The 27,666-nt window shown below is 42.2% G+C and overlaps 1 protein-coding gene across 3 annotated transcripts in view; it reads right to left on the bottom strand.

Moving 5' to 3' along the window:
- Positions 1-1,133: 1,133 nt before the first annotated feature.
- The window catches only part of LOC129825295 (ras-related protein Rab-32-like), a 48,591-nt gene continuing 22,058 nt past the window's right edge, over positions 1,134-27,666 (bottom strand). The window contains exons 3-4 of one of the 3 annotated variants that reach the window (XM_055885278.1): positions 1,473-1,544; positions 1,134-1,263 (exon numbers count right to left, since the gene is read on the bottom strand). In XM_055885278.1, coding sequence (XP_055741253.1) covers positions 1,201-1,263; positions 1,473-1,544 — 135 coding nt within the window. In that variant the 3' untranslated portion in view covers positions 1,134-1,200. The other 2 variants (XM_055885276.1, XM_055885279.1) reach the window with 2 other exon arrangements.

Genomic DNA, 27,666 nt, shown 5'->3' with positions numbered 1-27,666 from the left:
ACTTCCAATCTTGTCATGCGTGTCAGTGAGTATAACTGTTAGGTTGTTTCTTCCTATATCTATATCTCACAATCTCTCTGTTATTACTGTGTTTGAGCATTGACATAGTCCAGTGTTTTCATTTTCAGAAACATCTACTTCACATCGAAAATCCAACAATTTGATAAGAATGGAATAGGCCTTTCTTCACCACTCAAAACCTGTAGAAAAGACAACACAAGTACAGGAAATAGATGACCATATTCCTAAATACCATTTGCAAATGCAGTCTGACAGAAGTGAGTTCCGTCACAGACCTAACAGAGCAAACAGTGTGTGTGGAAGGCCTATGTGTCATCATACCTTATTGACTACTGACATTGCTTTGGAATTATCCAATTCAGGACGCCCCATAGCAAGACTCAGAGTGCCACCACCTTGCTGTCTTAAAGGTGATATCCCGAGGCTGATGACTCCTGTAAAGCCCTATATATTCATCAGACGACGTGCGAAGCCTCTTCGCATTAGCACAGCTGCGAGACTGATTGATTCGTGCCTGAGTGGATAAGGCTGCCTGCAACTGCGTGCTCCATTCTATGTGCAGCCCACTGAAATGAATTATGGATTGTCTTTTTCTCCCAGTTGCACCGGTGGAAATTAGCTGACCGGTGGAGTTCAGAAGCGGCGAAGATGTCTTCAGGTATGGGGACGTTCCATGATTTAACATGGTATGAACATGAGGGTAAATTCAAACATCTGGAAGCAACAAATAGAGTAGCATTCACTGCATCTTGTAAAGCGATTTCACAGACCCAGATTCACAGACTAAAAATGTGGGTCTATGAAACTGGCTGAAAATGACATTTATGTTGGCTGTATTCATACTTGGTTACTGTATTCATACTAACCCTAGAGGACATCGCTATGACTCACCATCCAGTAAAGTTTGACCACGTACTCCCCATAGACCTTATTTACATTTAAGTCATTTAGCAGACACTCTTATCCAGAGCGATTTACAAATTGGTGCGTTCACCTTATGACATCCAGTGGAACAGCCACTTTACAATAGTGCATCTAAATATTTTAAGGGGGGGGGGGGGGTCAGAAGGATTACTTTATCCTATCCTAGGTATTCATTATAGAGAGGCTTGTGGCCCTTGACCACCTTACACAGTGAGTAGATGTGTTCCCAAGGCTTCCAGACGTCAGACACCTGCTCTACTGACGTCCATTACAGATCTTACACACCATGTAAATCTCACTCACTATCCACCTGAAGAGCTGGGGAGAGAGATAATGGAAAACACAAAGGAACAGAGACCTATAATGGTTTAATAACAAAACAATCAATTCATTAATAAATCAATGAATCAATTACTTGAATGAACCAAATCGATCAATCACTTAATCTATGAGTGTCCCTATCTCATTCATTGTTGTTCATCAGATATCACACAGGTAGAGTACAACAGTGTGTGGCGAGAGCTCACCTCATTGCAGGGCAGGTGCTCATTGGGCTCTGTGCAGTCGATGATGCTCTGAATGTTACTGAACTGCATAATCTGTTTCAAAATGCAACATGACACAGACAATCTTTGTCAAACGGCATTGGGAAGTTTACTAGATTACCCTCTGATAAACAGGCCACCTGTTTAAAATTGAAATATTCATGAAACTCAATAATCTTACTTTTCAAATATGCTTCTCTTAAAGAGTCTGCCAGAATCTATCCAGGACTCCTCAAGAGGGCATGTTTTCAATGAATATTTGATTAGGGAGTTAATAGACTCCAAAAGGCAACTAATCAAATATGAATTAAAGACCCCACCGATCACCTATCGCTTTGGGTCAAGGGGGATTTTTTATTTTAAAAAAATTCTCTCACACTCTCTCTCCCTTCATGGAGCGCCCTTCCATTGTCATGGCAACCGTACATAAAAGCCAAAACCTTGATTCATTCCGCCAATTAAGGGGTTCTAGAATGCGGCTCGTGGAAAGGGGAAGGAAGAGACAGAACAGTATCTGTGCCTGATTGCGTTTGTGATTATTCCTGTGCATTCCCTTTTAATAGGAAATTCATGAAACCCTTTTGACATCGCTGAGTGGAAGACGCCCCATGACCTGTGCTGGTAAGCACTAATTCAAAGAGCAGGAAGCTTAATTGCTTAGTGTTGCACAGAGAGAGAGGGAGAGAGAGAGAGAGAGAGAGAGAGAGAGAGAGAGAGAGAGAGAGAGAGAGAGAGAGAGAGAGAGAGAGAGAGAGAGAGAGAGAGAGAGAGAGAGAGAGAGAGAGAGAGAGAGAGAGAAAGAGGAAGAGAGAGAGAGAGAGAGAGAGAGAAAGAGGAAGAAAGAAAGAAAGAAAGAAAGAAAGAAAGAAAGAAAGAAAGAAAGAAAGAAAGAAAGAAAGAAAGAAAGAAAGAAAGAAAGAAAGAAAGAAAGAAAGAAAGAAAGAAAGAAAGAAAGAAAGAAAGAAAGAAAGAAAGAAAGAGAGGGGGTAAAGAGGAAAGTGGAGAGATGTCACTACAGTGGGACTACATTTGAGAGAGACAAAGAGAGAAGATTCTGTTAATTAGGCCATGTTACAGGGTGGGAAAGAATTACTCTTTGTTAACAGCCACACATTCCTGCTCACTACATGGTGGTGTGGCCTGGTTATCTATGGCATTCTGCTTGAGTAGTTTCAAGTTTCATGTCTTTAATGTCACATGCACAAGTACAGTGAAATGCCTTTCTTGCAAACTCAAAACCCAACAATGCAATAATCCATAACAATGTAATACTAGAAAAAACACAAGAAATATGAAGAACGCAATAGTAAGTAAGCATACTATGTACAGGGTCAGTTCCAATACCATATTAAAATGTGCAGTGATACTGGGGTGATGGAGGTAGATATGTATAGGGGTAAGGTGACTAGGAAACCGGATATAAACAGAGTGGCAGCAGCTTGTGTGTGTGTGTGTGTGTGTGTGTGTGTGTGTGTGTGTGTGTGTGTGTGTGTGTGTGTGTGTGTGTGTGTGTGTGTGTGTGTGTGTGTGTGTGTGTGTGTGTGTCTGTGTGTGTGTGTGTGTGTGTGTTTGTGTGTGTGTGTGTGTGTGTGTGTGTGTGTGTGTGTGTGTGTGTGTGTGTGTGTGTGTGTGTGTGTGTGTGTGTGTGTGTGTGTGTGTGTGTGTGTGTGTGTGTGTGTGTGAAGAGTCAGTATAAATGTATGTGCATATTATGTGTGAGTGAGCAGATAATGGAGTGAGTGTGTGTGTGAGTGTGTAGGGCCATATGAGTGTGCATATATATTATTAATAAAGATACAAGGTTAACTCAGATAGTCTTTGTTAGCTATTTATCAGTTGTGTTGCTATTTTGTTAGCCATTTATTAGTCTTATTGCTTGGGGATAGAGGCTGATCAAGAGCCTGTTGATGCCAGACTTGATGCACCGATACCGCTCGCCGTGCGGCAGCAGAGAGAATAGTCTATGCCTTGGGCGGTTGGAGTCTTTAACAATTTTCCAGGCCTTCCTTCCACACCGCCTGATATAGATGTCCTGGATGGCAGGGAGCTCGGCCTCTGTGATGTACCGGGCTGTCCGCATCACCCTCTGTAGCGCCATGCATTCGAGGGTTGTGCTATTGCCATACCAGGTAGTGATGCAGCCAGTCAATCTGCTCTCATTGGTACAGCTGTAGAACTTTTGAGGATTTGAGGGCCCATGCCAAACTTTTTCAACCTCATGAGGAGAAAGAGGTGCTGTCGCGCCTTCTTCACATGTTTGGACAAGTCTTCGGTGATTTGGACACCAAGGAACTTGAAGCTCTCGATCTGCTCCACTGTGGATGGGGGCGTGCTCACACCCCTGTTTCCTGTAGTCCACAATCAGGTCCTTGGTCTTACTGACGTTGAGGGAGAGGTTGTTGTCCTGGCACCACACTGCCAGGTCACCGACCACCTCCTTGTAGGCTGACCCATCGTCGCCGGTGATCAGGCCTACCACTGTAGTGTCATCAGCAAACTTGATGATGGTGTTGGAGTCGTGCGCAGCCACGCAGTCATGGGTGAACAGGGAGTACAGGAGGGAACTAAGCACACACCCCTGTGGGGCTCCTGTGTTGAAGGTCAGCGTTGGGGAGGGGATATTGCCTACCCTCACCACCTGGGGTCAGCCTGTCAGGAAGTCCAGGATCCAGTTGCAGAGGGAGGTGTTCAGACCCAGAGTCCTAAGCTTGGTGACGAACTTGGAGGGGACAATGGTGTTGAACACTGAGCTGTAGTCAATGAACAGCATTCTCACATAGGTGTTCCTCTTATCTAGGTGGGTGGGGGCATTGTCAAGAGCAAGTGAGACATCGTCATCTATGGAGCTGTTGGGGTGGAATACAAATTGGAGTAGGTTTAGGGTGTCTGGGATGGTGGAGTTAATGTGTGCCATAACCAAAGCTCTTCATGGGCAGTAGTCATTGTGGCATGAAACCTTAGAGTTATTGGTGACAGGAATGATGGTTGTCATCTTAAAACACGGGGACAAGGAGAGGTTAGAAAATGACTGTGAATATGCCTGCCAGCTGTTCTGCGCTATGAGAACACGCCCTGGAATACCAACGGGCCGTGCGGCCTTGTGGGTGCTGACCTGATTAAAGACCTTCCTCACGTCGGCCTTGGAGAGCAAGATCACCCAATCCTCTGGGTCGGTGACGTCCCTCACACCCGGCATGATGTTGTTGTTGTCAAAGCGTGCATAAAATGCATTGAGTTCATCTGGTAGAGAGACATCGTTGGGCGGATCACGGTTGGGTCTTCCTTTGTAATCTGTAATGGACTGTAGCCCCTGCCAAATGAGGTGGGCATCGGAGCCTGTGTAATATGATTCCACCTTATTCCTATGTTGTCCTTTTGCTCGTTTAATGACACTGCTGAGGTCATAGCGGGACTTCTTGTACTTATTACTTTCCTCGGCCGTAGCCTGAGGGTTGTCTACGATAGCTCTGTGTGTAGTAGTCCTGTCCTTTAGTTTAGCGCTAACCAGAAAAGCAGCCTCTGGATGTAGGTTTTCTTGTTGGATTATAGCCTTGTACAGTTCGTTAAGTGGTAGTTTGTTATTTTTCTTGTCCTGAGGTGGAATGTATACAACATTCACGATAACAGCTGAAAACTCCCTCGGGAGGTAGAAGGGTAAGCATTTGACCACCAGGTATTCCAAGACGGATGAACAGTGGGTCGACACTTCCAACATGCTGGAATTAGCACACCCCCCTCGATTTCCCTGACTCCACCGTCCTGTCCGCCTGGTGAATGGAGAATCCATTGAGATTAGCCATGGGCCATAGCCTTGGTACAGTGGAACATTTTGTTCTTGTGCAGTCTCTTTGCAGTGTGTTGAGCCATCACATCACCAAAACTTTGAAAGGGCAATACAGTATGTATGTTGAGAGGGATACTGAATGCCCTGGCCCTGAGTATATCTAGTACTGTGCATCCTCGTGTAACTGCCTAAATAAAGGAAACACTTGAGTTAATGAGTTATACAAAGTATATTGAAAGCAGGTGCTTCCACACAGTTGTGGTTACTGAGTTAATTAAGCAATTAACATCCCATCATGCTTAGAGTCAAGTACAAAAATGCCCAGTTACCCATTATTTTCGCGACCATGGTAAGAAGAAGAGATCTCAGTGACTTTGAAAGAGTGGTCTCAAAGGAGCATAGGGGTTTTAGTGTGTGTGTGGAGCATAGGGGTTTTAGTGTGTGTGTGTGTGTGTGTGTGTGTGTGTGTGTGTGTGTGTGTGTGTGTGTGTGTGTGTGTGTGTGTGTGTGTGTGTGTGTGTGTGTGTGTGTGTGTGTGTGTGTGTGTGTGTGTGTCAGGCCAGCCATGCTGTGGGATCCATAAACCCAAGATGAAAGAAAAGGGATGCCTATATTTATCCATCCTGCTCAAGTAACTCCTCTCTTCGCTGGCATAGGCCTCCAGTGCTTTGTGGAAGCAGGGCATAGGCCTATCTTCAACTGATGATGAATAGCTTTCCTCTGACCTCACAGTTGCTGAAATTCTACCCACAGCACTGTTTAGGCTATGCATATTACTTCTGATATAGACTGATACATTTTCCTTCGTGGTGGTATTGACACAATAATCTGACCCCTTCCCCACACAGTCAGTAGCTTGGATGGGAAGAGCCGATGGGCAGGGATTTCAAAGCAGAACCCTGGCAAGTTGCCCCCTGTACAGCTGGTGCATGAATTCAGTGGTTGGGCGTTTTGGAAATCGAGAGCAAAGTGAACCCTGAAGCTAGAGAAAACTAATGGCAGCTTGCAGGCTTGCTACATGTCCAAAATAACAAGAAGCAGTTATTTTAGAGCAAGCTACCTAGCTAGTGAGAAAGATGCTGAAAATTGTCTAAACTTGTTGTGTCTAAAATTACACAACTTTAACTACATTTCTTCTAGCAGAGGTTCAAATTTCAAGGGCTTAAGCGCAAAGAAGACGAAAGTGACGAATCACGTACAGCAGTAAGCATGGTTGGAGTCCCCACCCCGGTCGCCCCTCCCACACTACATTAACTGAGGGGGACATAATGATTGATTGACAAACGTTCCTCAATCGAGGGATGAAAAATGACTTGTACTCTGAATTGTCCTCATATCCTAACTGTTACACGAGCAGTTGAAATAATGCTAGTTTTACGTAAAATGGTCTTTTTCAAATAAAATAAAATTGTATTGGTCACATACACATGTTTTGCAGGTGTTGTTGCGGATATTGCGAAATGCTTGTGTTTCTAGCTCCAACAGTGCAGTAATATCTAACAAGTAATATCTAACAATTTCACAACAATACACACAATACATACAAATTTAAAGTAAAGGAATGGAATTAAGAATATATAAATATTTGGACGAGCAATATCGAAACGGCATAGACTAAAATACAGTAAAATAAAATATAATACAGTATATACGAGATGAGTAGTGCAAAATAAGTAAACATTATTAAAGTGACTAGTGTTCTAATTATTAAAGTGGCCAGTGATTTCAAGTCTATGTATATAGGGCAGCAGCCTCTAAGATGCTACTGGTGGCTATTTAACAGTCTGATGGCCTTGAGATAGAAGCTGTTTTTCAGTCTCTCAGTCCTAGCTTTGATGCACCTGTACTGACCTCGCCTTCTGGATGATAGCGCAGTGAACAGGCAGTGGCTCGGGTGGTTGTTGTCCTTGATGATCTTTTTGGCCTTCCTGTGACATGTAGGTGTCCTGGAGGGCAGGTAGTTGCCCGCGGTGATGTGTAGGGCAGACCGCACCACCTTCTGGAGAGCCCTGCTGTTACGGGCGGTGCAGTTGCCATACCAGGCTGTGATACAGTCCCACAAGACGTTCTCAATTGTGCATCTGTAAAAGTTTGTGAGGGTTTTAGGTGCCAAGCCAAATATCTTCAGTCTCCTGAGGTTGAAGAGGAGCTGTTGCGCCTTCTTCACCACACTGTCTGTGTGGGTGCACCATTTTCGTCCTCATACTATGTAGTAGGGCTGAGATTTGCCAGAAACTTCACAATGCGATCACAATACTTAGGTGCCGATACAATATGTATTGCAATTCTCACGATTCTATATGTACTGCGATTCAATACTGTGATTATATTGCGATTCAATGGTCCAAACATATTTCTCACCATATGTCTGCTGCAGAGTGACAAGAGAGAGCCATGAGAAAACTAGTTTTGATCAGTCATCAAAATAAAAGTGCTAGAAACAAATTGGCTCCCTAATTAAAAAGAAGAAGGAGAACAAGCTATGAAGGAAAAATACTGGAGTTTTGGTGCATGTTACAGCCAACTAAGGCAAAAACAATATTGAGATATTGTCAAAACGATACGATACATTGTCAAAAACAATATCCCGATACGTAACTGTATTGATTTTTTCCCCACATCACTACTAGGTAGCAGAAGCCAAAGCAGCCATTTTGGAATGGCAGTCAGCCAATCAACTAATTTATTGTTCAACACGAAGTGCCATTCCATAATCGATGCTGTGGCTAGTACTAGCTCATATGAGGACAAAAACAGCAGTTTACTTAAAAACTAGCAGTCATTAAATCTTCTAGGTGTAATAGTTTTGATAATGGGACAATTCGGAGTTCAACGCATTTCTGATCCCTGGATTAAGGTACATGTTTCAGAGCCTTGCGCCGGCTCCGCTGTGTCTTAATCTACACAGGAATGCTGTCTGACCATAGTGCAGTTGTAAGTAAGCGGGTCGGATCTGCTGGTTACCAGTGCTTGACTTATGCTGGAGCTGTCCAGAGCAGTACTGGCACCTCCAATTTTTTGGGGAACTGTGTACCAGCTCCTCTATAAAACAAAGTGACCTATCACTGGCCCTGATTCACACACAGCGTCAAAAACAGGTTGATCAATGCGGAATGAAGGCAGGATCTGCATTGAATAGCAATGGAGAGTGGGCATTCAAATCCTTATTCAAGTTGAATTTCCACTAGTCTGTGAATCTGGTCTATGCGCACAAGTAGACTGTTTGAGTTTGAGCATGTGCAGATTGAAAATGCGCAAGCCTGAATGTGTAGGATGCGCTGTTCCAAATTGTCAAATTAGGGATTTTATGGTTATGAAAATTAGGCCTATACCCTGTGTCTCTCTGTGTGTGCTGTGTATCATCTGTGTGTGTGCCAGTGCAAATGGGCCATTGTCAGAGGAGCGAGAGAGAGACGTTTCAGCAGCAGGTAGCCTATAAAATAATGATAGACTAATTATATAGCATAGCCTGTTAAAACGGCCAGCTTAAGTCAGCTGATTCTAGCCATCCCTTCAGGTTAGTTCTAGTCAGACAGTTTAGTCTCCCAATCAGAGGACCCCCACATTTGTTAGTGTCTTATTGGTCAAGGTCATGCCAAATAATTATCATGACATCTCCTTCAGCCTATCAGTGGTCTTGATTTACGGGACTACAATTTCAGTTAGTATATGACCCCAGCACGCTGTGTGGCCAGAAAACTGCTTTCCCCATGCTGATGAGCACTTCCGCAGTTTTCCCATCCTGCTGAACTTCCTCCTGTGGATTGAGTCCCTGTATGTTTGATGTTTAATTGTGCGTGCATCTAAACGTACGTGCCTTGCAATCTGTGTCATTATGTGGAGCTAAGTTTTTTGGTTTATTGTGTACAATTACCGTGTGTTGAGCTTGTTAGCTAGCTCGCGCTCCCTCTAGCGTTAGCACTATTGTTAGCATTTTGCATTGGAATGCATGAGCATTTTAGCATGACTGTTAGTGATTAGCCGTTTATTAGCATTGCTCATTTATGATGCTAGGCTATTTCCTATTCTATATATATCACGCATGCCCATTGCAATTATATTATGTTTACATTTCAACATGAATGTTTATTTGAGTGCATTTGCCTGAGTTCAATAGGTTGTTTAGTCTATTGCCATGTGACTAGGCCTTATGCCTGCTGTAGTGTATACCCCTTGCTGTTTTATAGTTACCTGTGCTAGCTTATACAGCGATGTCATTCATATTATAGAAGTGCTATGGCCTGTTTCACCTCTTTTCTTTCAGGACCACATAGTTTATGTCAGTTCTCACTGGACATGATTCTCAGTTATCTGAACCCTGAGTGGTCAGATGTGTGTGTGAATGTGGACATCTTATTCCATTAAACTTATCTTATAAAAAACAATCAATCTTCACATAATCACTAGTTAACTACACATGGTTGATGATATTACTACGATAACTAGCTTGTCCTGTGTTGCATATAATCAATGCAGTGCCTGTTAATTTATCATCGAATCACAGCATACTTCAACTTTGCCAAACGGGTGATGATTTAACCTGTCTAGGATGAGGGTGCCGCTAGCGGCACTCCCCCCTCACCCCCACTGAAAAACCAGTGCCGCGAAATTCAAAAAAAATATATTTTTTAAATATTTAACTTTCACACATTAAAGTCCAATACAGCTAATGAAAGACACAGATCTTGTGAATCCAGCCAACATGTCCGATTTTTAAAATGTTTTACAGGGAAGACACAATATGTAAAGATGTAAATCTATTAGGAAAAAACACATTAGCATAATCCACCATCTTTTATTTGTCCACCAACACCAGTAGCTATCACCAATTCGGCTAAACTAAGATATTTATAGCCCCTAACCAAGAAAAAAACTCATCAGATGACAGTCTGATAACATATTTATGGTATGGGATAGGTTTTGTTAGAAAAATGTGCATATTTCAGGTAGCTGGCATAGTTTACAGTTGCACCCACCGTCACAAATGGACTAGAATAATTACAATGAGCAACGTGTTTACCTAACTACTAATCATCAAACATTTCGTAAAAATACACAGCATACACTAATCGAAAGAAACAGATCCTGTGAATACAGACAATATTTCAGATTTTCTAAGTGTCTTACAGCGAAAACACAATAAATCGTTATATTAGCATAGCACATAGCAGCCCAGCATTGATTCTAGCCAAAGAGAGCGATAACGTAAACATCGCCAAAATATATTATTTTTTTCACTAACCTTCTCAGAATTCTTCAGATGACACCCCTGTAACATCACATTACAACATACATATACAGTTTGTTCGAAAATGTGCATATTTAGCCACCAAAATCATGGTTACACAATGACAAAAGTAGCCCAGCTGGTGAGAAAATGTTGGTGCGCCATATTAGACAGTGATCTACTCTTATACATAAATACTCATAAACGTGACTAAAAAATATAGGGTGGACAGCGATTGATAGACAATTTAATTCTTAATACAATCGCGGAATTACATTTTTTAAATTATCCTTACTTTTCAATACAGTTTGCGCCAAGCGAAGCTACGTCAAAAAACATGGCGTCCTAAGCCACTAACATTTTTCGACAGAAACACGATTTATCATAATAAAAATGTCCTACTTTGAGCTGTTCTTCCATCAGTATCTTGGGCAAAGGATCCTTTCTTGGGTCTAATCGTCTTTTGGTGGAAAGCTGTCCTCTTGCCATGTGGAAATGCCAACTGCGTTCGGGATGAACTGGAAGCGTGCCCAGCGATTCACAGCGTTTCAGAAATAAATGTCCCAAAATCGCACTAAACGGATATAAATTGCTATAAAACGCTTTAAATTAACTACCTTATGATGTTTTTAACTCCTATAACGAGTCTTAACATGACCGGAGAAAGATTACTCCCAACACTAATGCTTGGAACAGGTGCGGGTCGGTGTCCTCCCCGCGCATGACGCACCAAGAAAAGAGTTGCTAGCTACAGGGTTTTTTAATTTATAGTGCCTGTGAACGCGCAATCGACCCCATTCAAATCGTCATCACGTAAAGGCATCCAGGGGAAGACGTAAGCAGTGTCCGTATACTCATAGCAATAACAGTGGCCTTTTAACTGACTCCAGATCAGGGGCCAACATTTCTAAAATCTGACTCCATGTCAGGGAAATTGCTGTAGAATGGGTTCTGTTCCACTTAGAGACAAAATTTCAACTCCTATAGAAACTATCGACTGTTTTCTATCCAATAATAATAATAATATGCATATTGTACGATCAAGAATTTTGTGGGAAGTCGTTTCAAAAATTACACGATTAGCATAAATAGTGACAACAGCGCCCCCAGCCTCAACAGGTTAACAAAAGCGCATTTGTGAAAAAAGCACAATTGTTTCACAAATGTACCTAACCATAAACATCAATGCCTTTAAAAAAAAATCACTGCATAGAAGTATTTAGGGTTTTAAACCTGTATATTTAGTTAAAAGAAATTCATGTTAGCAGGCAATATTAACTAGGAAAATTGTGTCACTTCTCTTGCGTTCAGTGCAAGCAGAGTCAGGGAATTTCCAACTGGCTCGTTTGCGAAATGTGCGAAGACCGTAATTATTTTGCCAAAATGTTACATAATTGTGACATAACATTGAAGGTTGTGCAATGTAACAGCAATATTTAGACTTAGGGTTGCCACCCGTTTGATAAAATACTGTCAGCAGCACAGTTACAGTCACCAATGCTCTAGATATCATGAAAACAGCCTAACCAGCTCAGCTAGAGAAAGTAAAACGGTCAGAGTGAGGTGTTCTCTCATTTGTCTGGCATTAGCTACCAAGCTAGCCAACTTTAGCCGGTTAGCTTGGGTGCTTGACTGCCATTGTGAGGTCCGAACGCTTGGATCAACCCTACTCCTCCGCCAGTGTCCAGTGTGTGCTCTGAATGCTTCGAGAACGAAACGCTCTGAATTTATGAATAGACAAGCTGACAATACTCGGAATTTACAAACACACCCTCACTCTTTTTGGTGTCTGTCATTGTGTGATGTGACTCGGCCGGAGGACTACTCATTTTTCTTTGGTGGAGCTTTTGACATTCCGGCTGTCTCTCCTGAACTAGTACCTAAAATAAGTGACAGTGTTAGCTAGCTAGCTAATGTTAATGTTACATGACATGAGAGAGCAGTTTCTTTTGACTGGGAAGCTGGAGAAAGTTTGATATGTTTCTTAGCGACAAAGCCCCAGCCACAGAAGATCAAGGAGACCTTTGGCTGGATCCTCCCTGGTCCCTAGGTTGTCACTAGTTACCACAGCCACAATGCATTGGTCGCGTGTTGCAGGTTTTGGTGTACTTCTATGTGGCATCCCGGCCGCCATGGAATTTTCACTGTGCACTTCTGCTGCTATCAGGGAGTGAGTCAGCCTGTTTCTGAGTGAGTGAGTGAGTGAGTGAGTGAGTGAGTGAGTGAGTGAGTGAGTGAGTGAGTGAGTGAGTGAGTGAGTGAGTGAGTGAATGAGTGAGTGAGTGAGTGAGTGAGTGAGTGAGTGAGTGAGTGAGTGAGTGAGTGAGTGAGTGAGTGAGTGAGTGAGTGAGTGAGTGAGTGAGTGAGTGAGTGAGTGAGTGAGTGAGTGAGTGAGTGAGTGAGTGAGTGAGTGAGTGAGTGAGTGAGTGAGTGAGTGAGTGAGTGAGTGAGTGAGTGAGTGAGTGTGGAGGCCCGGACAGATGTGTGTGTTGAGACTGGGCTTGCAGCAGGCAGCTTAGTCTCGTGAGTGAAAGGAGACAGAAGCACGAGCGCACGTGGTGACAACCTTTTACCAAGTTGTAGGTAGGCTATTTAATGTCATTATGGAGAAACCTATTTCCAACCCTTTTTCGATAAAACATATTAATGCTCTAGAACTGATGCGCATCAAGAAATAACGGTGACAAAGCACAGAAAAGCGATTTTGGCACTCTAGAGCACATTACATAAATTCGCTTGGAGGTGGTTTAAACTGCATTCTAACATCGACTTTGCTTATGGAAACCATATCAAGCCATGGGTTTTACGCATGCTTAGTTCTTACGCTTCGAACACACCGACTGCGTCATTGCATCACTGCTGCATAACATTTTGCGCAGCTAGGCAACTATACTGATGCAGGTACCTTTTGCAAATGGTCGCATGCGGTTGGACACATGGAGGAGAGAATCATTTTCGCAGTATCCTCAAAACCGTGTCTTTTTACACAACTGCTGACAGCTACAGGGACATAAACACAAAAAATGCTGCTTGGAGACAAGTGTCCACGATAGTAGGATTGCCAGGTCAGTTTAGTAGTGAGCTTGTGCTAGATGTGGCTAGTTAGCGTTAGCTAGCTAGCTAACCTAGCTTGCTAACCTAGCCAATGAGGTGTGTGTGAAAGAAATAGTCATACACCTTCCTCAACGTTGGTCTCATTGTTGAAAGAGCCTACTCTGCCTATCTTGACTATTTATTATTGCATTTCGCTCCAAAACTGCATTTTGGAGGGAAATTATATTATAGGCTCTCACAATTAATTTGAGGATGTCATCGAATAAATAATATACTTGGCAAATAAATAAATAAAAAATGTAAAGAAATTATGCAATCAAACTGTTTTTATGTAATCCCACCTTTTTACTGAATATGTGCAAAAAAATAAAAATCTACATTCATATTTTGCTACTTTCTGTCAAGTCCACTCATACAATTTGATGCATACTTTCGATTTATCGAACGTATGCACCACACAGAACGCACTGCAACTGCCTCTGCAACGCAATGCTGCAAGGCAAATGCAGCGTTCCATTGGAAATGAATGTACTTCTGGTGTATCGAAACGCGATGTCGCAGTCGGTGTGTTCGAAGCGTTAGGCCTCGAGCGCTGCGCGAGTGGAAATTTAAAATAGAAGTTATAAAACTCCCTGTTATGGGGAAAAGTCCACAAGGAAACTGACATTAAATGTGGACATTTATACATTTACATCTGTTGTCCATCAATTATCCTATTAATTAATATGCTTATGTAGAGTACTGTAGTCTTCCATTTTATACAATAAATACGTTGAAATGACGATCACTGGAGTCATTGCATATCAATTTGTGCCACTTGTGTAGCCTACCTGGAGCTGGCAAACAGATTGAATAAAAAGCCTATAACTTCAGATTATTGTTCTTGTAGCCTTGTGTTATTAAGCAATTATTAATGGCCATGTTTAGTTAATGAAATTGGAAGTTAGAACTGTGACCTTGATCACAATTGATATCGCAATGTCCATCAGCTGCATGTAGTTCTGTCCTTGAGCTGTTCTTATCTATTGATGTTCTGTATTATGTAATTCTGTATTATGTTTCATGTTTTGTGTGGACCCCAGGAAGAGTAGCTGCTGCTTTTGCCACAGCTAATGGGGATCCTAATAAAATACCAAAAAATCTGTTGTTACAATGCTTTAGATTTAAGGTAACAGTCAATCAGATTAGGCCACAGGTATAAAATCGTTGAAATTGTTGCATGTTGTGTTTATATTTTTCACCTTGCTACAGTACATACATGCATACAGTCTACTACTCAACTGGGGGGGCAACAACAACACCAGGACACAGTGCCCTTCGCTCCCACTTGACAAGCACTACTGTCCGGAAACAGTGAGGGAAGTAGCTACCTTGTAGTAGCCCATAAGCAATATGGGTGACAGTCACAGTAAGCACATGCATACAACGCATGAAGCAACAGTAAACCCACCAGTAGTTTTTATTATTTTAAATTATATTGTCTGTTTTATGACTGGACATTTACAATTATGTGTGAAACTAACAGTACTCAGACTCATCCTCTCGTCTCTAGTCTCAAAAGAGATGACAAACTCTTGCAGTATGGTAAAAATAAATATAACACCACTCAATCCAAACCGTCTAGAACGCTTTTAACACACCCCCTCCTTTCCACACACCCACTACTACTTTCCTTTTAACACACCCCCTCCTTTCCACACACCCACTACTACTTTCCTTTTAACACACCCACTCCTTTCCACACGCCCACTACTACTTTCCTTTTAACACACCCACTCCTTTCCACACGCCCACTTCTACTTTCCTTTCAACACACCCACAACTTTCCTTTCGACACACCCACTTGTCCATACTCCGGTTGCCATATTAGGATGCAGTTACCCAGTCTTGTCAACTGACCTGCATCTGCCCTCATGCATATTTACATTTTTGTAAAACACAGCAATATCCCTTTCCACTCATCCCTTTACCATTTATGGGGGACTTTACTTTTCATACACTGACAATTAGATACACTGAGAAGAAAAGAAGTGTGCATTAAAATAAAATTGCTTTTTAAAATTCTGTATTTGAATCAGTTTTATATAGGCCTTTTGTACTTGTGTGCAGGCCTAATCTAATTTTCCATTTATGTTTGGCTCCTGCTGACTAAAGTAATGTCACTAGTCAAAATAGAAAGAGTGTTTCCTTGTCTGTTTCTGGGTATTGTCATTAATGAGATAAATTTGACTGTTGCTATTTCTTAAATAAAAAGTTAATTGGCTACTTAAAACAGATCCTATAAAGATAACCTTGACTATTTGAGTAGCCAAAGCTATGCATTCAAATCCCAACAGAAGGGAATGTAGCAACTTTTCCTTTTGTATACATTACATTGGGTAGTTAAAAACGTTATTTTTATTACTAAATTAAGGGACACTGCTGGAGTGTGTTTAAGTATCAGCCAACTTGGCATAATGTGAAAACAGCTTTACTGTATATGGGGGAAGTAGCAAGTAGACATACTGTACATTTTGCCTTTATTAAATTCCACTTGTGCCCACTTTATAAAAGTAATCAGTGGCTTAGTTTTGTTGAACTGGCACTGATAGACCAGTACTCAAATTGCATATTTATACTGTTTTACAGTATAAATGAGCGGAAGTCAGTAGTGTGAAAGTGAATGGGCAGTAGTAGACATTGCTGAGTGTGTCTGTGTCCTGGAGGCCTTTGTGATGTTGGTTTCTTTTCTGGTAATAATAGGAGCATGGGAGAGCACGAGCTGCAGCGGTGAGCAGAACAGTCTGATGACTATCACACACACAGCCTGACCTAAGTGATACCGCATGGCCATGCCTGACACACACACACACGAGACCAGGGAATTATGTTGTGAAACATTTTATAACGTGAATTTCCATTTCTCTGATCACATTCAGTTCCTCCTATGTTGAGCCTTGAGGGATCACCTCCTACTAGTGTTTTCATTAACACACTCAATTCCATTCTGTTAAATATTGTCACTAATAAAGGATTAAGCCAAGACGACAAAATATGCAATTAAAATGTTTTATTTTTTGTTCTTGTTCTTGTAGTAGATTCAATGTATATTGTCACATACATTTGATAGACCCAGCACTTTAAAAAAGCATGTACACTTGCCTATGATACTCAACTTCTTGGGCAGAGGGAGGGTTCACTCCCCCGCCTGATGCTTTTTATACATCACAAGGAATTATACATCCATGATCAAACACAATGTTTAAAAAAATACACCTCTTAATACGAAAGAGTACATCTATCACAAAGACATCAAGTGAAAATCCAGCAATTGCAGAAAGAGGAAATTAGGAATATATGTATAATTAGTTAACTACATGCACCATACATGTGAAAGCTGTAAGTAGCAGTAGAAGTATTGTTGAGCAGATAAAGTATTGTTGTCCGTTAGTTTACTCCAATCTGGGGAGGGATGGTAGTGTTGGGTAGAAATAAAGGGGATTAGAAATGACGCAAACTATTAGATTTTAGATTCTATCAAATTATCTGCAATATTAAAACTGATCTATCCTATGGTACCTTCTATGTTCTTTTTTTCTTTCAAGACTTATTTTTGTGTCCATGTCTGTGACTAGCATTGTCTAGAACACTCAAACAATAAACAGATCATCATGATAAAAAACAGACAAAAACGTATTAGTTATGGCACAGCCTTAGTCCCACCTTTGTTCACACCTTAACATATATATATTTTTAAACCTCTTGGCACCATTTATGAAACATGACAGTTACATGCGTGATTGTGACAACAGTGTGAGAACAATGAGAACATAGTGGTAACGGTAAGAGGGTAAGTTTCTATATCTAGTGTGTCACCTCCATCAGGGTGCTCCTCTGTCTTCCAAAACCAGAGCCTGATAACACAGGGCATCAGGGAGGGCACAAGATCACGTCTGGGGGAAAGGAGGGGGGAAACGTGGGGTGTTGGAATGGGGTTGGCAGGGTCCAGAGTCAGTGGGTTGGGGTCTGCTGGGACCCACTCCCTGGACAATACCCCTTCCGCATCGGGGGGTTAGAAGTTAGGAAGTCCATGGTAACGACAGCTTGGAGTGAGATATTGGGTTCAGAGTCACACCCTCCCTGAATAGCAGCCCCTGTTGTGATAGTAGAGACAGAAGATGGGGGCTACGGTGGGGTGGGGGCTCGGAGACCCAGTCCTTGACCTCTAGACCTTCTGTGTGAGGCGGGCTGTGGTGCGAGCCGGAGGGTGGACGCAGTAGGAGTCCTCACTGCTAGCAGCAGCCTGACTTACTCTCGGCAGCCATCGTCTCCTGGTCCAGTTTGATGCGGTCTCCGTTGCTCTCCTCGTACGGCAGGCCCTTGTCATTCAGCAGGATGTTCTCCACCAGGAACCGAGCTGCCTCATCCACGTTGATGTTGTCCTGGGAAAGGTTTTAAAAAATCAACAGGCTTAAGGTTAAAGGTCATTTCAATTCACATGAAAACACGATTACAGTTGCTGGGGGATATTGGTTTAGGCAGTTACCTAACGAGGTGCAACATTGGTGAAACCGGTTTGGCCGCACCCATTTGTTACACAGAACATTAGTCTATAAAAAATATATAAACCACTGGATATTTCTCTAGCTTTCTCCTCTACCCAAGCAAAAGAGGTTATGTTCTCAGCTGTCAACTCAAGATGACCGCCTTCCCCATGACATATGAATGAAGTTTATGGTAGAGGAAATGTAAAAATTATGGAACGATGCAGGGTCTCTCTCTAAGCTGTCCAACAGTTGATGTCCTGACCACAAGATGTCACAGAAAGTCATGTGACCTGTGTGCCTTCCCCAACCTTTAGGGAGCGTAGCCCGAGGCGTGCTTCTGAATGCTTGGCCAACGCTTCACATGGTGACCAATGTTCCCTCTAAGCTGTGCACGCACCCCCGGGACTGCCGCAGAGAAATATTAGCCCATAGAGCAGTGGCGGATTTAGGTATAGGCGACATGGGCAGCCGCCCAGGGTGGCATCTTGCCGGGGGCGGCACGGGGCGCCCGCACAAATAATTTGCTCGATCGGTTTTCTATTGCTCATTTGCACGTCACATCAATGATATCATGTCACCGTGTGGGACTGTGGATCAATTAACCTTGTCGGAGTTGGCGCCCTGATTCTAGTTTGTGAGCTAGGCAGGCTACTGCCTGGCAAGGTCTCCCACTCAGAAGTACGAGATGGGGAGGGGGGGTGGTGATAGGTTGACATTAGGTCTCCCCACTGGAAGCCCGAGGTGGGGGGCGGGGGAATCTATTAAATAGCGCACCTCTAACTTTGTACAGTACAAATGCAATTAGTAATCCAATTAGTTGTGCAATTTAGTTTGTGTTTCTTGTTTGAAGGGCAATAGTGTAATAATCAGGTTCTTTTTATAAGTGTGTTATTCTATTTGTGTTTTTGTGTGATATAGGATTTGTGCAATTTAGTTTTATTTGTGTGTTTTTTGTTAGCAATAGGGTAATAGTGTAATAATTCGATTTGCTTTTTTATTTGTATTTATATACTACAATTTGTTTCTATTTGTCTTTGATACTTCATTTTGATAGGAGTCTTTATGTATATATTTGTATCGTTTTAAATGTTATGATTATTTATTTGTGCTCCAAATGTCTGAATAAAAGTTATTTTTTTTTTGCGGGGGTGGGGGGTGCTGAAGGGGGGCTTTGCCCAGGGAGCCATACAAGTTAGAACTGCCACAGAGAGAAAGCACGAGATTGAACTTCACTCAACTTTCTAGAGCAGTGGTCACCAACCGGTCGATCACGCTAAAAACCATAAAATGCACATTCTTCCTATTTCCACTCAGCACTACAACAAGCACTGCAGCAGTAATGAAAGTAGTAAAGTGTATATTTTATGCTTGCATTGTTATTATTAGCGACTTGGGTCTTTTTTAATATGGAGGAATATTTAACTTTCTCTGTTCAATAGGAGGAGTTGCATGAATTTGTGCGACTCGAGTTTCACCATCATATGGAAGACGGTGTTCCATTTTGGTAAGGGAGAGCGGAGGGATGTTGAGAGGTGGACCCTCAGTCTGCTGCTCTCACCCTCTGCTGAGATACAGGCACAATCAGCCCAATAAAATAAAAAGCTAATTATTTAAATGTATGCTGACTCAGCTATGCTTCACAAGTAATACAACATCAGATCTATTACTGGTGTGATCATATAGCCTACCTCAAATGTTGTAATATAATTTTTTCAAAACCCCGAACAACTATGCATTGGCAGGGCAATTCAAGCAAAGCCAATATGCGGTGGTAATTTATTGTGCCTATAGGTTACTGCACAAACTTCATTGCAACAGTACTGTTATTAATCAGTTAATGTTGCATAGGCTTACGTTTTTAATCATGTTAAAAAAAATCTGAGTGGTAGATCTCAGCTTGCATTTTGACTCAGTGATCTTGACTCAGAAAAGGTTGGTGACCACTTCTATTTTTCCCTGTTACCACTAATCGGCGTTTCCCTTTACTGTGGCAATTGTGATCGAATCAGCGCAATATTAGCCACTTTCAATGCAACATACCAAGACAATTGAACTATGCAAGAGATTTTGTTGTAGGCAGAACGCATTGGAGTGGGATTCTATTGCATTGACATGCACTACTCAGCCCATACTCGTCTACACAGACCAGTGTGGCATAAACAGTTCAGAGCTGCAGTAGGCCTATATGCAAATAGACCATTGCCATATATGGATCTGTGCCATATACATTGAACTGGACTATGTTTACAGCATGAGCGGTTGTGAGTGGATGCACTTGTTTTAAGATCAAAGCGAGAGCTGCATGTAGCCACATGTGCAGATTTAGCTGATACCCTTTACTAGTTCGTGAGTTATTAGCCCAGTTATAGATCATTTGTAGTCAGCAATAGGCGAGTGATTGCTTCCTACAAGAACCTAAAACATATACATTTCTAGACATCTTCGAAAAGTGAGTCAGGTAAAGAGCTTTCTTTTCTTAAAAAGGGGCAGTGTTGTATTTTGAGACTGGCTACTTAGCTTATTCAAGCCTATGGGACGAGGTTAGCATAATTTGTCTGATTCTCTGTAATAATGGTATGGGAATAAAGCATTTTATTTTGTAAAGTGGTTTCTTGCATCAAACACAACATTTTGTCACCTTGTCTGAAAGACAAGTGGATAAACAGGTTAATGTCAAGCTCTGCATGTTTTTTTTCTTCAAAAGTCTCATGGGATGTAGGCCTACATTGAACACCACACATTGGCTGCTACTTTAGGCTGAATGAGAAGAGCTATTTCCATGTTAAAATGTTATGGGATGCATTTTAGGCATTGTTTTTGATGGTAGGCAACACTCTGGTAGGCCTACATTATAATCAAATAGCCACAGTCGCCTACTTGGCCACTGTTAAAACTGTAACTTAAAAGCGGGTACAGCCTCAGTGTTCATAGTAAACGCGCACTGGAAGTTACACAGAATTTTCACAATGTTCAAGGTAGCGAAATGCCTAACACTCAGAATTAGAGGTTATACCAGGTTTTATTCATCCTGATCAGACAGGTTTTTTACATTAATGATACATTGGAGACAATATATGACAACTACTAGAAAAATAAGAAGCCAGGCCTGGTATTCATAGAAGATTTTGAAAAGGCTTTTTATTAATGGATTTTATATATAAATGCCTGGATTTTTTCTAATCTTGGTGAGTCTCATCTTCAAATGTTTAGCAAACCCATGTGTAAAATAGTAAATAGCGGCTACTTCTCAGATAGTTTTGAACTGTGAAGAGGAGTTAAACAAGGGTGTCCGTGGTCACCATATCTATTCGTTATGGCCTTCAAAATGCTAGCTATTAAAATCAGATCAAATTACAATATTAGAGGATTAGAAAACAAAGGTGTCCATGTATACCGTTGACTGAAGTTCTATATTAAGTCTGCAAGTAAGATCTCTGAAATGTCTCATTGAAGAGATAACTTTTCTGGCCTCTCTAGACTAAAACCTAGTTATGATAAGTGCACCATATTATGTATTGTATCTTTAAAAAACACAACTTTTATATTACCCTGCAGCTTACCTATAAATGGGCTGACGGTGAAGTAGACGTACTTGCTATTCATATCACAAAAGCTATAAATAAGCTCTCTACAATAAATTTCAATAGAAAACTGGTAAAAATAGACAAGATCCTGAGGTAAATACCTGTCTATGGGAAAATTAAACAGATTAACTCCTTAGTCATATCTGTTTACTCACTTATGGCGCTGCCTACTCCTGATTAGTTTTTCAAATCATATTTAACTTTATCTGGGACGCTAAACCAGACAAGATGAAGCGTGCTTATCTATATAATGAATATGAACTGGGTGGGCTGAGATTATTAAATGTAAAAGCACTAAACCTCTAAAAGCTTCACATATACAAAAGTTTTACTTTAACCCAAAATGATTCTCAAGTAGATACTAAGAAAAGCTCATTCCTTGTTTAAAAATTGCCTTTGTGCAGATTGCTATGTCTCATTTTCGATTGATTGAAAATGAAACCTTGTTCAAAGTATCTCTTTTTCAAACCAGCAATGCAGAGCAATTTCATCCACCAGAAAATATATTTTAACAAATAATTATTTTGTTTTTAAATGATATTAGAATGGTAGAGTTCTGTCTTTCATGGAGCTATCAGAATTGTATGGGAAGGTCTGCTCAATCCAAGATTACAATCAACTGATTACAGTACTACCCCCCAAAAAACTGTCAGAGGAAAAAAAATATAATAAATAGGAAAGTATACCGGTTTCATTTTGAGGACCAGGATGTTGACGGCTGTGCCATACAAATTGCAAAATAGCTGGGAAGACATTTTTGATGTACCGATTTACATGGCACAGGGTGTATGAGTTGATATATAAAACGACACAAGATTCAAGACTTCGTGCTTTTCAGCTAAAACTATTGCTAGAAAATTCTTGAATATTTGGGGCATAGAATCATCGCAGTTCTGCAGAATTTGTTGTACTGAATCTATAGACCATTTGTCTGGTATTGCCCTCAGGTAGCCTGTTTCTGGTTTCAGGTTCAGGAATGACTGAAAAAGCATAATATTAAATGTAAAATTGACCGTAAAAATAGCATTGTTGGGAGATTTATTATTTGATAGATTCAAATTGTATGTTAAAAATCACAGCATTGTTGAAAGATACACTATATATACAAAAGTATGTGGACACCCCTTCAAATGAGTGGAATTGGCAATTTCAATCACACCCATTGTTGACAGGTGTATAAAATTGCACACTCATCCATGCAATCTCCATAGACAAACATTGGCAATAGAATGGCCTCACTGAAGAGCTCAGTGACTTTCAATGTGGCACCGTAATAGGATGCCACCTTTCCAACAAGTCAGTTTGTACAAGTCAGAATTTCTGCCCTGCTTGAGCTGCCCCGGTCAACTATAAGTACTGTTATTGTGAAGTGGAAACGTCTAGGAGCAACGCCGGCTCAGCCATGAAGTGGTAGGCCACACAAGCTCACAGGACTTGACCACCGAGTGCTGAAGCGAGTAAATATTGTCTGTCCTCAGTTGCAACACGCACTACCGAGTTCCAAACTGCCGCTGGAAGAAACGTCAGCACAAGAACTGTTCGTCAGGAGCTTCATGAAATGGGTTTCCATGACCGAGCAGCCGCACACAAGCCTAGGATCACCATGCGCAATGCCAAGCATCGGCTAGAGTGTTATAACGCTTGCTGCCATTGGACTCTGGAGCAGTGGAAACGCGTTCTCTGGAGTGATAAATCACACATCACCATCTGGCAGTCCGAAGGACGAATCTGGGTTTGGCGGATGCCAGGAGATCATTACCTTCTCCACTGCATAGTGCCAACTGTACAGAGTGGTAGAGTAGGAATAATGGTCTGGGCTGTTTTTCATGGTTCGGGCCCCTTGGTTCCTACAGCATACAATGACATGCTAGACGATTCTGTGCTTCCAACTTTGTGGCAACAGTTTGGGAAGGCCCTTTCTGCTTCAGCATGCCCCCGTGCACAAAGCGAGGTCCATATAGATATGGAGGGGGAGATTTTTTCGGGGGGGTCTCGGTGAACTGTGTGGGGGGGGGGGCACTTGACCCTGGTTGTGCCCTTGGGCGGGGCACTTGACCCTGGTTGCTCTTGTGGGTCGCTCTGAATGGGAGTGTCTGCTAGATGACTAAATGTAATTGTTGAGTGGCAGGCAGCTTGTATGTTTTGAAAATTCAATACAAAGTGTGAATGTCTAGGGCAAATGATTGTGCAAACTGCATGTGTGTCAATGAATGTGGGGTGGTATACTTTGTCTTGTAACAAGTTCAACTAGCGTTTTGTTTGTTGTTTTGAGTCTATTTTTCCTGGTTGCTACAGTATATCTGCTGTGTAGCTGGTCGGTTCCCTAGAGCCAAGTAGTTTTTTCAGAATTCCTCAGTAATTCAGAAACATGAGGCCGGTGAGCTCTTCAGAGAGCCTTTCATGTTAGAGCGGGAGAGAAAGAGAGCGAAAGAAAGAAAGCCGAGGAAGGGAAAGAGAAAGGGAGAGAAGGAGGGGGACCGATGGAGAGAGGTAAATAGAGAAAGACAGTGAGAATCAGAAAGAGAGTGATATTTCCTTTGAGTCTCATATTTAAGGAGATGGTTGTTAGAATAGAGGTTCAGCACAAAATAAGAGCAGACATATCTCTAAAACACACGTGTGGTACGTGCACACACACACCTTCACAGCCAGAGCTCCATGCCAACCATCTGAGTTATGTCCCCTAATAGAGTTATTTATCTCAGGAACATGTGCTGGTGCATGCTGGGTACTAGCACACCTTCTGTCACTCACATGAACACACACTCACATGCGTATGCACAGCTGCAGGTAATGACAGAAAAGTGAATCCAGCAGCGTTTCACGAAGGCTGAGATTTCCTGAAGGCTAATGTTTGCCATTCTGTTGAACTGTTTGACAGAAGTGCTCACTGCATACAATCCCACACACTAAAACACACACACACACACACACACAATTCTCAAGGCTTTGAACAAACATAGATAAAGTCTTTCTCACAATGAAGGTCAATAGGTGATCCTATGAGAAATTACACAGGAAATCAAGTTTAAAGCACAGAACCTTCTACAGTACATCAGTATTTGACCATCAAGCTGTTGCAACAATCAGGGTGGCTTTATGAAGGCCATTTTACATTGGATATGAATATGGATTGTGCTACAAGATTCAACACATGATGGCCTATTATGAGTATCTGTATAAGGTTGGACTTGACCGATTCTGCAGAGAGGAATTCTCTCCTATAGCAGAGATGGGGCTGAAATAGCAGTGGCCTGCTTTAGTTTCTAGTGGCACACGCTATGATCAGTCAAAGGACATGTCTATGCTCTTACAGGTCTAACAGCTCAGGATTAGAGCTGGGAAACGCTGAGGGTATCACATCCTCAAAGCTGATAAAGACACAGAGTTTGTGTGGCTCTAAAAGGTCTCCCCATGGGCTAGGGCAGTGGTTCCCAACCAGGACTACCTATCCACTGGGGGTACTTGAGAAGACTCATGAGGCCATAGACCTACTGGTAAAATGCACAGGAAGGGGTACTTCAGGGGTTCTCCATGCAGATAAAAACATCTGTTGGTGGTACAGTAACCTAAAAAGGTAGGAAACCACTGGGCTAGGGAATGGGGATGTCCCTGGTGTGTGTGTGTGTGTGTGTGTGTGTGTGTGTGTGTGTGTGTGTGTGTGTGTGTGTGTGTGTGTGTGTGTGTGTGTGTGTGTGTGTGTGTGTGTGTGTGTGTGTGTGTGTGTGTGTGTGTGTGTGTGTACATGCGTAAATGCTACAACTGTCTAAACAAACCCTGCTGAAACACATACACCATATTGTTTCATTGGTGTGTGTGACCCCTTGCTCAGACCTGGTACAGTGTCTGTCTGGAATGGTGCTACTGTGTGTAGGGGACAGGGGCACTGCAGGGGGACATGTGTGAGAGGTACCTGTCATTTACCCAGGGTTGGGGGCTCGTGGGGGCATTAGAATTGAGGTGACAGGGGTAGGCAGAAACCTAAAGACCCAGTGAATTGAGGTGCGCACACACAAACAGAGAGAGAGAGAGAGAGAGAGGGAGAGAGAGAGAGTTCCCTCCAATGCTTCATGACAGGCAGACCCCAGTTGACCTAATTTTCACACAGAGAGCCGATTGCAGTACATTCGGAAAGTATACAGACCCCTTTTTCCACATTTTGTTACATTACAGCCTTATTCTAATATGGATTAAATTATAATTTTTCCTTATCAATACACACAATACCCCATAATGGCAAAGTTAAAATGGATGGCATTGTGTTGTGCAACATTTTATTGTAACCAGCACAAGGTGTACCTGTGTAATGATCATGCTGTATAATCATCTTCTTTATATGCCACATGGATGGATATGCCAGGGGGATGGATTATCTTGGCAAAGGAGAAATGTTCTCTTACAGGGATGTAAAGAAATTTGTGCACAAAATCTGAGAGAAATAAGCTTTTTGTGCATATGGAACATTTCTGGGATCTTTTATTTCAGCTCATGAAACATGGGACCAACACTTTACATGTTGCGTTTATATTTTTGTTCAGCATACATACTGAACATACATACACAAACTAACTAAATCCTGCTCCCTAATTTAATTTCTCCATAAAGACCTTGCCTAACAACCTCCAATAAAAGAGGATAAACACTCAATTGAAGGCCTTTAACATATCTTGGAATGGCCTTGAAGACAGCTTCCATTTTCGTTGTTATTGTGATGCTGGCTGGAACTGTTGGCGAGCATGCTTCTGTCTCTCCTAACTAAAAGTGCTCAGAGTGGCACGGTGGGGTATGCTTGTGTTTCCCAACTCTGCTCCTTTCAACAGCACAATGACCCACAGGACAAATAGTTAGATTAGTAGCACGAGGAGTACTGCTACCAAATGTTTTGATTAAACTCCCCCCAGTCAGGGCTTAAATCACCAGTGACTTAACACGTGTGTTACATTACCTTTTCATGCTATTCTTGCCTTTGACTTTTCCCCATCTATTCAGTGTTCGATGTCCAACACTGCCTTTTCCCACCTGAACAAAAGGAAGGCCTATGTCAGAATGCTGTTCATTGACTACAGCTCAGCATTCAACATCATAGTGCCCACGAAGCTCATCACTAAGCTAAGGACCCTGGGACTAAACCCCTCCCTCTGCAACTGGATCCTGGACTTCCTGACGGACAGCCCCCAGGTGGTAAGGGTAGAAAACAACACATCTGCCATGCTGATCCTCAACACTTGGGCTCCTCAGGGGTGGGTGCTTAGTCCCCTCCTATACTCCCTGTTCACCCACGACTGCGTGGCCAAGAACAACTCAAACACCATCATTAAGTTTCCTGATGACAAAACAGTGGTAGGCCTGATCACAGACAACGATGAGACAGCCTATAGTGAGGAGGTGAAAACCTCTCCCTCAATGTGAGCAAGACAAAGGAGCTAATCGTGGACAATAGGAAAAGGACGGCCAAATACACCCCAATTAACATAGACGAGGCTGAAGTGGAGCGGGTCGAGAGTTTCAAGTTCCTTGGTGTCCACATCACCAACGAACTATCATGGTCCAAACACACCAAGACAGTTGTGAAGAGGGCACGACAACACCTTTTCCGCCTCAGGAGACTGAAAAGATTTGGCATGGGTCCCCAGATCCTCAAAAAGTTCTACAGCTGCACCATCGAGAGCATCCTGACTGATTGCATCACCGCCTGGTATGGAAACTGCTTGGCATCTGACTAAGGTGCTACAGAGGGTAGTACGTACAGCCCAGTACATCACTGGGGTCAAGCTTCCTGACATCCAGGACCTATATACTAGGCATGGTCAGAGGAAGGCCCAAAATGTGTCAGTCTCCAGTAACCCAAGTCATAGACTGTTCTCTCTGCTACCGCAAGGCAAGTGGTACCGGAGCGCCTAGGACCAAAAGGCTTCTTAACAGCTTCTACCACAAGCCATAAGACTGTGAACAATGAATCAAATGGCGACCTGGACTATTTACATCGACCCCACCCCCTTTT

This window comes from Salvelinus fontinalis, chromosome 27 (assembly GCF_029448725.1).
Source record: "Salvelinus fontinalis isolate EN_2023a chromosome 27, ASM2944872v1, whole genome shotgun sequence".
NCBI lineage: Eukaryota > Metazoa > Chordata > Actinopteri > Salmoniformes > Salmonidae > Salvelinus > Salvelinus fontinalis.
This window is presented reverse-complemented; position numbering and strand designations above follow the sequence as displayed.